Raw genomic sequence first — 12,842 nt, 5'->3', positions numbered from 1 at the left:
TAGGTTCTTCAGTGTGAAAACATCTGTGTAATCAGCAAAAAATGTTTTGGAGCCTTAAATGTCTTCTATAGGTAACATAACGTAGGAAATTTGTCTTCACTAGTTCTGTCCAGTGCCTCCTGCTGCTCTACAATTTATTTTTAACTTAAAATCAGCAGTTCAGTAAGCCTAGCAAAAAATCATAGAATTATAGAATCATAGAGTTGGATATTGTCTTGAGTCTTGGCGTAGGTGGTAAATTTAGTCTTGAGGAAGATGGGTGCTTTTTTGGGGGGGAGAGAGATCATACATGTACCATAGTACTCTGGTGTGTTAATGTTCTTTAGGGGCCATGGACGCTGCAGAGCAGCAAAGATTATTTTTTAAATAATTATTATTTTTAAATTTACTCTTACTGTACTTATGCTACTAGCTGGATGCGTTCACCAGATTCAGTGTGCACACTACTTGACAGAGCCAAGTTATCCAAGTAATAAAAATAAACTGCCTACGCAAAGTATGGTCTCTGCTTCCCTGAGCCTTGGTTGGGGTGGAGGGGGTGGCAGCTGCTTCTGGGAGGAAGGGAAGGCTTCCCTTGGTCTCTGGCTGTCTGGTGTCTGCATTCTCAGCCACCACGAATGTTTTCTTTTTGCAGATGACACGATTGGTGCTGCCCGGCATGCTGGAAAGGTGAGTCACGCTAACACTATCCAGACAAAGTCATCATTATTTATAGGGGAGAATCCTTTCTTGAAAAATTCATTACTGTGACTAATCAGCCTAGTCTCCATGTTTTAAAGGCAGAGTAATGCTGGGTGAGTCACGCTGATGGTGCATGAATCATCAGACAGTGGAAGCCTTTTCCACTCGATTCCCTTTTTATTTTTCCTCTCCCTTCTCCACTGTTGTGGTGATTCCTTTTAGAACAGAATTAAAAAGCCCGTCTGACTCATCAGCACTAACTCAACAACCTGCTATTCTGAGGGGGTGGTTACAGTTCCTGGGAATAACCTTCTTAAGGCTATTTCTCTAAGTCATTGTAAGTAAAATGGATGCAAAGAATACGTTCTCATTATACAGTAGGAGGTATATTGAGGGAAGTCTGTGATCATTTGGAAAACTAGAATTGGAGACCAGCTCTTTAAAATAAGAGTTAATGCACATAACTGTTGCCACAGAAGACGTGTACTGATTTCCTAGCTAGCTCCCAGGTAAAACTAAAAGGTGCACGGTTTCCATGTAGTCCCTCCAGGCTGTTTCCTAGCTGATGTTGGCTGTTGCAGACTGTTTGCCGTCTCTGCTGCAGGACTAAGCTCAGCTTGCCGGGGTTTGCCCTAGCTCAGGTCTGAGCTATGCTCGCAATACTGAGGAAAGCTGTGAAGAGCCATGTGTGACAGTCGTCAGGGTATTGCCTCCAAAAGAATACTGTAGGAGTATGTATGTATGTAGGAGTATGTAGGAGTATGGGGCAAACCTCCAAATCCGACAGAGATTAAGAAAAAAATTTGTTCTTTCTTGTATCATCCTACTGTCTGGGAGTCTTCATTGCAGATCAGGATTCAATTATTCAAGTGTTGCACAGATGCAGAGCAAATATTTCACATCTAGAAGTTTCTTCGTGGGTACGAACTGTCAGAGCTAGTGGCTAGTATGGGAGCCAGGGTCTAGCACATCAGGGTGATGGTGTGTGGAGTTTTAGTTATGCAATCAGGAGATAAGGAGGAGTTTATTTTAGGGAAAGAAACTTGAATTAGAAAAGATGACCCAAGACACAGCTTTTTGGTGGGGGTATAATATTTCCAGATAAAGCTGGAGTAGAGGATGAGGATTGTAGTACAGTGGTCGTAGCTACTCAGGGTTTGTAAGTCAAAAGTTACTCCTTGCCCATGTACTATTATTGATAAAGGGACCTGCCTTTTGTGAAACCACCGCCCTCTGAAGATGCCAACATGACTAAAGCCATTCTGCTTTCTAAGGATTTAATGTTGTTTTGTTATCAATTTTTGGAACTTTGAAGCTCTAACGATTTTTTGCCTCTGTTTCTTCTTTGTCTAAAGAAACATCGTAGTTATCCATTTGGCAGAGTTGATCTCTTTGGCTTCTTAGGACAGAATGATGTATATTCTACTTATAGAATATCCTGTGTATGCTTTTCTGTTATGTATTAACCTGGGTAAGATGATTTGAATGAAAGGCAGCAAACTGGGATTCTGCTGACTTCTGGTTCTGACTACCCTTGAGTACACCATGTCACTTTCCTTCTCACTTTTCTTAAGTACATGATTACCTCAGGAATCTCAAGGATCTTTAAGAAGCTTGGAAAGAAAAAGTTAATAGTGATTTCAAAAAAAAAAAGAAAAAAGAACCACATCTTGAACTTTTTTCTTGTGTGTGAGTACTTTGACTGCTCCATTTGAATGAAGGCCTTGGTTTCTGTCCAGGGGAAAATGTTTGAAAAAGCTTCCATTTTTTGTTTGGTTTTGTGAAGTCAGTTGGGTTTGCAGTGCACAGAAGCAATGTCTGCAGCTGCCAACTCCTGCATAGTCATAGCTCACAGGCCATTAACATCGCTAAGAGTCTGTAACCACAGAACTGGTTACAGACATGACTGTCCAGCAAATCCAAGAGCATGAACGAATGGTAGCTGCATTTGGCTGCTCTTTGGGCCAACCATAAATTTCTCACATGGGACCACAGGTTAGGAAAAAGGGCTCCAGGCTCTAAGAATAAAAGTAGACTAGGAATCCCATCACTATTCCTGACTTGTTCAGGGAAGATAGCATGTTGAGTAGATAGATGGGATGTAGTACATCCACAACATCTTGCAGCTATAGTGCGTGCTTTCACATGTTTGAGTGTTGGTTTTATGGCAATACATTACAAGACAATCAGAGAAGTAGAGCAGACTTTACATGCTTTTTTGCATCAGGTCTGTAAGGACAAAACACAACTGCATTTTGGTGTGTCTGTTACTTTTTATTTATAATAAACATAGCAGCATTAGATGAATGCCACTTCTGGTAATGGCATGGAGATTCTCTGCTGTGGCTCCTTTCCTGTGCTCTGAACACTTAAAGTGACAATTTATAATCTGTGGCTTCCTATTACACCTAAATGAGCAGCTCCTCTGTAAATTTTTAGGCTATTGTCTAAGGTGGGATATCCATAGCACTGAAAATTGAGGCTTGATGTCTTTGGGATAAAAAAAAAAAACCACTACCACCACCAAAAATCACTTGACTGTTTCTAGACAAATATCAAACTATGGTATTTATTGCCAGGGAAGTAGCAAAGTGCATAATTATATTACAGAGGAAGCTTGCTCTTTCCACTTGGCGTGTAGCTAGAGCAGGCACTGGTTGCCACAGCAACAGGGAGATGGCTAAATATAGCCTCCCTGGCGCTGGGCCGCTTAAGGTAGAATGATGGGGAGGTGAGAGGGTGTGGGCCTGGCTCTCTTCATCTTGACCAACTTTCTTTAAGTGCACAGTTGAGTTGGATGGAGCCAAGGTTTCTTTTTGCTGCACTGATGCTTGTGTAGTTCTTCAGATGCCTCCCTAAAGACATTTCTTTTGCAATTCCTCTAAGAAGCAAAATTGTAATTGGAGTAATTGAAAGTGTTCCCCCTACATGGACACTTCTCAGTTTCCTTTTATCTGGGAGTTTTAAGTTATGAGCTAGGACTGTCCTGTTCATAAAGAAAAAATATGAGCCACAAAATCCACAGTGTTGTTGCCTGCTTCAAAGAGACCAATACTTGGCGCTTCTGCAAGGGGCTGCTATTAATTTTTTTGTGTTTCCAAGACGGTTTTCTTCACTGGGTCAGAACATTAATTCACTGCACCTAGATGATGGTCACTGTTGCTGGAAAGTGGCAGTCTAGCCAGACGCTGCAAGACTTGTGCTTTACAGCTGGAATGCCAACCTCTCTTCTAAGGTTTCAGTTTGTTTTAAAAGCATGAGGCTCATGTTTATCCATATAAATGCTTACCCCTTTTTGAATCCTGTTAAGCTTTTGTCCCCAGTTAAATTTTGTGGCAAGTACTCCCATAGTCTGAATATGGGAAGAGCACTTCCTTGTATCGGATCTAAATTTCAGTCTTTCATTTAAATGAATGTCATCTTTCTCTTGTATTCTGAGAGGATAAATCAAGATCTTGATCTTTGTCATTCATTAGTCTGTATACTCTTTTAATGGCTGCTTTTTAATAGACTCTTAAATAGCTAAATTCAACCAATCTTTTCATCTCATTGATATATCAGTTTTTCTTTTTCCCTTTCTTAAATCATCAGGTTCTTAATATTTCTGTCCTATATTTGGAGGGATAAAAGTGTTCCATAAACTGTAATACAGAATTTCAGTCATGGTGGATCTGTCCCTATTCCCACCATCCTGTTCCTTGGCTGTTTTTGGTGACTGCTGCACAAAAGAGAACTCCTTGTGGACTTTGTTCAGGTTTTCCAGGGAGCAGATAGTTGATTTAGTCATGCAAGGTTTGTGATTTAATTCACATGATTTTATTTAGTATGCGTTGTTGGTTTTGTTAATATTGATTTTTCATCTGCCATTCTGTACTCTGTTCACATAGCAGTCTGAGCTCTTTAAGAAGTTCCTTATAGTATTCTCCAATCTGGTAATCTCTTAAAAATGGCATGAATACTCATTTCACTGCTAATCCCCATTTGAGCTCATGAATAAATATCACAAGCACCACCTGTCTTGGTATGAAAAACTTTTGGCATCCACAGTTAACCTTTTGCTGTTGTGAAAATTGATGGTTAATATTTGGTCTTTTCTCCATACTACATGTTTTCATCCACATTACTACTTCATTTCACCGACCAAACCTTGCAGATAACTCCTGAAGAATACAATAAACTTTGGCAAAGGTGTTTGAAATCCTGAATGATAGAAATGATTCTTTTCTGTCACGTTAGCCATCTCATTTCTAGTGGTGAATCAACCACAGATTTAACTCACACTTGTATCATGGCAGAAGCCATGTTGGTTTGAACCTATTGTCATGATTTTCAGAGAGTTACACTGTTTTAATTTTTTAGGGTCACTTAAGCTCAGCTGTTTGTTTCAAGATGGCTATTTAAGTCATTGTGGCAGCAGCATCATAGGGTATATGTGGAGGAACAAACACGATGAGAAACTCATACATGAATTTGTAGGAGTTGAGATGTGTGAGTGTTCTCACCCTGCACTAAACACAGCATACTTTGTAGTACGTTCAGGTAAACTGGCTTGAATTTACTACAGGGTTAGAAGAAGCGGAGATGCATCTTTCACTGTGTTGGACTGTCTGGTAGCACCTTCGAACAGTATACTGGCCCTAATTTGCCTGAAGCTTTTAAAACGAATTTTTTTTCCCTACCTAGCACTAAATATATCTGGTTTTGTAGGTAAAACTGGTAAATAGACATGCTCAAAATCAGTCAGTGGGTTGGGAAGTCCCAGGAGTCTTACTTTCTGTCCTACCTGCACATGCTTTAGAAGTGCTTGGCAGAGCAGGTGGTGGCTAATTTCAGATTGGTGTCCTTACCTAAAAATTATTATGGAATACTTTCAGTGTTACTGTAATACAGCTGTAAAACAACTCTTATTTTCTGTAGCCATCCACTGAATATCTTCCATATTGTATTAAAACACTTCTGTATTTGAGCAGTAGATTCAGGTATTTCCTGTCTTGCAGGTCGATCATGAAGTAACATTTAGAAGATGAAAAGGATTATTTAAGTGTAAATTATAAAACAAACTTGTGTTGCCATTTCTACCACTTAGCCTGAGATTTAGAAGTTGTCTTTTGGACTTGTGCCAGCTTCACTCAGTTTGTTCGGCATAGTTTAGCCCTCTGTGTGTGTGTGTGTGTGTATGTGTGTATGGAGCTCGATTGTCTTGCTGTATTAACCTTTGTTGTTCCTGATTTATACCAGATGCTTGATTATTTGTATTGTGCTTGAAGTCATATTAGTAAATTTCAATTTAGGGTTTGGTTGGGGTTTTTAAAAAGATCTTAATCTCAGTTGCATCCTAAAGGTTTTCTTTAGGCTTGCAGTAATTTTCTGAAACATGAAAGATGTTTACTTTATTTAACGATAACGTATCTTCACCACCTTTTAGATCAAAAGGAGTAATCCTGAATATCTCCTCAGCTGCTGGGATGTATCCAACTCCACTGCTGACTCTTTACGCCGCAACCAAGGTAAGTGTTCTTTTTCATACTGAAATCAGGTGTCAAACATAAGCCAACACTACAGGAATGAATGTTTTGGTGTCCATCTAGTGGTGCTTTCATGAACTAAAAGTACTGAGTTTCTAACTTAAAAGTTTTCCAATAGCAGAAGATGGAATGTCGAGAGAAAAATGAGTGCAAGGGTTTACTGGCATGGAAATGACTAGTTTGTATGTTTCGTCATGCATTCTACTTTTACGTGGAAAAGGATGCTAGCATACCAAGCATGTGAGGTTGAGAAAGGACAGCGATGAAGTTTAATGCACTTTCTTATTTTGACTTTGAAACTTTTTCCCCCAATCTTATTGAAAATGTGTATCTTCAATATATATGTATATATATTTATTTAAGTAGGACTCTTCTGTTCTTGCTGGAAGCAAACATTTGTCCTCCTTTTTTATTAGTTGCCTTAAGTTTAGCGTTACAGGTAAGAGAAAGGATAGAGCTCTAGGGCCTCACCATTACCAAATAGTCAACTTCCCTTGATCTGCTAAGCATATATCCCGCCAACGTAGCCCAGTATGTCGTTTGATGTTCTTGCAGTGAGTGGATTATTGGCTTATCTTCTCCCTGGGAGCCACCATAAATTCCAGGTTCTTTGCAGCAGGGCTGCTACTTGACCAAAATTAAGGCATAATGTTTTCCACTCTGTATGCAGAACTTTGCGCTTCACTCTGCCAGTCAAGAAATCTCATGATGTTTAACAATAATCAAGTTTATCAGGATCTCTCTGGACTGAAGCCTTGTTGTGTCAGCCGCTCCATCTAATGTTGTCATCTGCAAATTTGCTGAGGATGTGCTCTGTGTCATCATCTAGGTTGCCGATAGGAGACACTGAAGAATATGGGCCTCTGTATTGATCTGTAGGATTCTCTGCTTGTTATCAGCCAGATGTTAAGCTATTGATCATGGCCCTTTGAGCCTGGTGCTCCAGCCAATTTTCAGTCTGGCCAGCAATTTGTCCTTTCAGCACATATCCGCTTGACTTCCAAATGAGAATACTGTGGAAGATGGTGTCAAAAGCTTTACTGAAGTGAAAAAAAATATATACACACACACGCGATTTTGATATATTAAAAATCTGTTTCCCTCATCTACAAAGCTAGTTCACTCCATTGCCAAAAGCAATTTAGTTGGTCAAACATGATTTGCTGTTGGTAAATCTGTGTTGACTTTCTGATGCATCTTCTTGTCCCTTGTGTGTCCATGATCTTCCCACAGAATTAAAGCTGATGGGATTATTCTTGCCTTTTCAAGGAGGGATATGTTAGCCCTCTTCCAGTTGTCAAAGACTTCCCCTGTTTCCCATAGTTCTTCACATATCGTAGGCAGCAGACTTGTATGCATACAGACTAGTTCTTTCAGCTCTCTTAGTGAATCCATGGTGGCACCATGGATATGAATATATTGAATATCTCTGAGTAGTCCCTAAATTGTTGCTGCCTCTGCCTGTCTTTCTTTTTTGTTAAACAAAGCTGGTGCATGTAGAGGCATATGAGCAGGCTTTGGCTGTGCCATGGCAAGAGAAGTGCTGAATACCTTAACATTTCCCTATCCTTTACTTCTAGGTTGTCTCCCTTAATCCATCAACAGACCCCCATTTCTTTGAAATGTCTCCTGAAGCTAGTGTATCTGTAGGATCCTTTACTGCTACCCTTAATGTCCTTGGCTAGTCTTTTCCTAGCTTGGATTTTATTCCGAAATACCCAGTGATGTTTTATGTTTCTCTTTTGTTACTTCTCCTTGTTTCTGTCTCTCATACGCCCATTTTTAGTTCATCAGGGAGCTCTCTACTTAGCCAAACACTCCTTTTACTGAAATTTCATCTTGTTCCACAATAGGCTGGTTTATTTTACCAGCACATAAGCTACTACTCTAGATCTATATTTCATGTTAAATATATCTCCTGTGTTTTCTCTTTGTGTCACTGGGACAGTTTTGTCTTTCTCCAGCTGGTCTTATTTTTTTTTCCAAAGATACTTATAGGGGCTTCTGAAATGTTCACCTAAAAGGTCTCCAGTTAATGCTGTAAAGACAGAATATGGGTACACAGTATGGAACTGAAGTATATGTGATAAAACTAAATGCAAAAGACATTTACACTGGTATTAAAGCAGTATGGCACTAAGCTTTTTCAGGTGCATCTGGTAATTACCTTAAATACGTCAAGGATTTCAGAGTCTAAGCAGAACCTTGACAGGATGAACAAACCTTCAGTAGTGTCATTCATGTCAGAACAGACCTCTTCTTCCTCTAGACTCTCAGTAATGTCTTCGTATTTCCAGAAAGCAATTGATGCACACTATTTTATTCCTACTAAAGGAGGGGATATTTAAGTTCAGAAATCATGAAAGCCTGAATTAGTTTTAGCTGACAAAATTTGCTCTTGAAATAGCTGTTCCTGAGAGCACAGTTCTTCGTATAAAAACAAGGGTCACTTTCGTTGTGGCAGTGCCTTCAGCTTTATGAAATGAATCGAGCTTCTGATGTTAGTGATAATATGCCTTACACTGCTTTGATTCGTCTTTTTTCAATGAGAATCTCAAATATTTCCTCCCCTCCCCCTGAGAAACTGAATTACACGTTAAATAATCTGCCTATTCTCAGCACTGTTCATCTTATACCACAGCAAGATTAGTAAGCATGAAAGTGACTCCCTTAATGTAGCTATAGAAAGACTGAATCTGCAATTTCTAGGCTTTTTTTTTCCTCATCTATATAGAGAGAGTTTAAAGCATAGTATCCTTCAGGTCTAAGTCAATGGCTTTGGCTAATTATCAGGAATAGACACAGCCCAACTCTTTAACCTTCCCGTGGAGAATTCCCTATTTCACAATGAAATGAGACACTTTTAAAGGAGTCATAGTCCTATTTTTGACAGGCTTACCTGTTTACCTGCATTAATACTAATAAGAAGTGAAATATGATTTTGCCCTACCCACCCACACTTCTTTAGTATTTGAGTTTGTTACTGGATATCCAAGGAGAAGAAGTTTTCTTAATGCAATGTTTATCTGTTCATTCAGGGAATGCTTAATTAGACTATGTTCTTAAGACTGTTCTGAGTTAGAGGCTGCTGAGGGGATTGAGGATCTGGAGGTAGAAAACCCACCTTGTCTTGAAAAAAATTCTTCAGGAAGAAAGCCTCCAAAGTTTATTTGGATACTGGAGGTTGCTTTTTCTTATGTAAAAGGAACATTCTTTTTATCGTAAGCTCTTTGCCATCAGTAGAGATGACAGTCTCTTCATACTGTTTCTCTGTATTTGGAGCAGTAACTGATTTCAGGACTCTGTCACGTAGAAGCAGTTAGATAGTTGAATGATCAAAGCCCTTTGATTTACACAAGATAGGTTTTTATTTTTAATAGATTATTGATATACTCTGTGCAGTTATCACACATATCTGGCAACTGTGTTCAGGGACTTCACTGAATTGTTTGCACATCTATGCAAGCGCCTTATTGTTGCAGTAGCATGACTAGCTCACTTGAATCATTGCTTGCGAGGCTTGTTGAATACTGGATTTCATTAAGAACTTATACTTGGAGGAAAGGGAAAAGGAAAGAACAGTAAGATGGAAGATAGACCTTAATAGGAAAAACACTGGGCACTGCAAGCTGTATTGTGCTGGTTTTAGTTCGGGCTTCTGTTAATCCAGTGGTGACATGGTCAACAAAGGAAGGCTGTAAAGCAGATGCAGTACTAGAGCTTGCTGTTTCTTTTGAAACTGGGCTGAAGCAACTGATTCTTAAATACTTGAATTAATTTATTTAGTATTTATTTTAGCTTCAAGCATAGATAAGATAGTTTAGTTCCTTCAGTTGAAGGCAGTCAATTCATCCTACTTGGCTGTAATTGTTTCACTGAAACAAGAAAACATAGCAGAACCTGATATTTTGTCTCGGTAGACTGCAGCAGGGAAAAGTGGAACGGTGGCTTAGAACTCAGGGAGGGGGAATCTATGCTGGTTTGAACTGCTGAGTAGTCTTGGATTATTAGGACAATACCTTCTCATTGTGGTTGTGGAGGTGGCTGTATCAGACGTGAGGGCATCTTGAAGGCAGGTAGTAGCATCCACCTTTCAAGCCCTTTCACTTCTTTCTTGCAACTTTTAGTCTTGTAATTTCTAAAATTTCCAGAAGTTTGGGAGAGAACCTGTGATAGTGGACCTGTTTAATAATAAGAGGTATCACCGTAGGGTAGCATTTCTTAAAAAATGTAAAGGCAGAAGCCAAAATGTTTATGTTTTAAAAACAATGCACAAGAGAAACCTACTTAAATCACTCTTTAAAAAAAAAAGTCTAAGGAGGTGATGCAAGTAGTGGACAATGTGAACATACAAAGTCTATTTTCCTTCTTTAACTAGGCTTTATGTAACAAATATAGTTCCTTTTTCTTCTAAGTTAAAAGGTTTTATTTGTTTAGATTGAGCCTCACTTCTGTAAAAATGCTTTGTAAGCACAGGGTTTCTATTCAGATGACATTGCTCTAATACGTAAAGCTTCTCTGAAAACCTAAGGTTTTTCACTTTGAAAACAGGAGCTATAAATAGCAATTCAAATATGCTTACAGAAACCTGCAAACTACTGTTTCCATTTTAATGCATAGCATGCTGCATATTTCCCTTTTCTCTCTAGGCTTTTGTGGATTACTTCTCCCGAGGCCTCCATGCAGAATACAAGAGCAAGGGCATCATTGTGCAGGTGAGCAGAGTTTGTTTCATGTAAGTGTAGTTACCACAGCAACATTAGTGTCTTGGTAACAAAAGGGAATCAGCATATTCTCTTATTCATGAAGATGTGACGCAGATTAAGGATAAGGATTTCCTTTGATCCCGTTAGCAGCTTTCTCTGAAACAATGCATCTTGAAGCAACAAAAAACATGGGGGTTTTTTTTTGGTGTGGTCTTTTTTTTTTTTAATTAGCTGATGATGGTAATTGAACCTTTAAGTATAAAATATTCCACAAGACTGTGTGCAACTCTGTAGCAAACATCTTTCTACACCTTAATCTACGGGAATGCACTTTTGGAAAGCATTTGTACAGAGATTCAATGGGTAACTGCTCAAAAGCCTTGAATAGTAGTAGTCCATTCCCTGCAGTGTCAGTGAATGAACTGCTAGTGTAAGCATAGTAGCAAGAACAAACAAAAGCCTCGAAGACCTTTTATATGTAACGGACTGATTAAATTTTCTTTAGCACTGGCTTTCCACATTACTAACGAGTCTTGCTTTGCCCCCACCCCCCCATTTGTTTACCTTCCATGGTTTTAATAATTTTTGATGGGGCATAAAAGCAAACCAAGACAGCCTCTCACAACTTTTATCATTTTTTTGCTGTGATATCACTTCTCACATACTCTTAGGGTTTCCTTCCAAAACGTAGCTGGAATTTCCAGCTTTGGTTGCAAACACTGAGTTTTTCATTACTTATTACACCTGTTGTTCTCCAGAGCAATAGTCAGTTTGATAAAGGTGGTATAAGATCTTACCATACTGTGAAGACAGTGGTGTCTTTTTCAGGTAGTGATCTTCTTACAAACTGGATTAGCCTATGTCCGTGCCTGTCATTCCCCTATACCATATGGTGGTTCTCAAAACCACCTGAACTCTGAAGGCCCTATGAGAAGTAAGGCACAAAGTTGTCTGCCCTATTTTTGTAGTCATTAAGCATGAGAGCATAACTTTTGTTACTGGCTAAAACCATAGAGAAGTTGTTGCCAACTTAAGGCTATGTTACCTTTTTGACATGCTAGATTTAAGCATACTTAGCAAAACAAGAACTTATCACCAGAAAATGTCCTGCAGTTTAGTATCCAGATGTTTAGTATAATGTCCTGTCCCAGTTCCTGAGAGAGGATTGTGTTAAGACAGTTGCTGGGTGATTTCTTCCTGTGCAGTCAGTGTTTTAAACCTTACACTAACATCTTAAGGAATGCTGTTTATTTTGGGGTCTGTTGGCAGTGGAGAGGAGGCTAGCAAAGGTAGTCCCTGAAAACATTCTAACTACTGTTACTATAGGCCTTCTTGAGAAGAGACTAGATGACATTATAATCTGGTAACAGATTATAACTTGCTGTAGAGGTCCCAGAGCATAATTTCTCCTTAGTCTGTTTGATGCTGTGTGCTAGCACCCTGGGATGTACCTTCAGCTAAACTGATGTGCAGCAATGAAGGATGCAAAAACAGGTAGCACTCTGAACAGGTACAGCATACATATGTCCAGCATATGTAGTCTTGACATGGATTAAGCTGGAGCAACTTCTAGTGTTTTATGTCTCCTTGTTGCTTTCTCTTCTCACAGGGCTTTCCGAGCCTTTCCCTGGCTTCAGCCCATCTGTCCAGCAATGGGTCAATTTTTATTATGCTGCAAGTTCCTTACAGCCATCATTTCACTTTTACCCTTCTATATTACTTCTGTCTTCCCAGTGTGATTCAAGTTGTATTACTTGCAGATTTAGCTTTGCTGTTGGACAGCTGTTCTTCTGATCGGTTTCATCTACATGCAGTGTGGCCCTCTTAGGTGGCCACACTCTTAGTATGGGAATGATTTTCAAGCTTTTGTATGCAGAAAAGCTAGTGTCATGGTTTAGCCAGCAACTCAGCCCCACACAGTCGCTCACTC

At 39.3% G+C, this 12,842-nt stretch overlaps 1 protein-coding gene across 1 annotated transcript in view; it reads left to right on the top strand.

The window, feature by feature from the left end:
* HSD17B12 (hydroxysteroid 17-beta dehydrogenase 12) overlaps positions 1–12,842 on the top strand; it is a 98,326-nt gene that overhangs the window by 76,873 nt on the left and 8,611 nt on the right. The window contains exons 7-9 of the mRNA XM_064452313.1: positions 635–669; positions 6,107–6,188; positions 10,856–10,921. Of these exons, the coding sequence (XP_064308383.1) occupies positions 635–669; positions 6,107–6,188; positions 10,856–10,921 (183 nt within the window). The remainder of the gene's footprint in view (positions 1–634; positions 670–6,106; positions 6,189–10,855; positions 10,922–12,842) is intronic.

Source organism: Phalacrocorax carbo, chromosome 5 (assembly GCF_963921805.1).
Source record: "Phalacrocorax carbo chromosome 5, bPhaCar2.1, whole genome shotgun sequence".
Classification (NCBI taxonomy): domain Eukaryota; kingdom Metazoa; phylum Chordata; class Aves; order Suliformes; family Phalacrocoracidae; genus Phalacrocorax; species Phalacrocorax carbo.
Note: the sequence above shows the minus strand (reverse complement) of the source record. Positions and strands in the feature narration are given on the sequence as shown.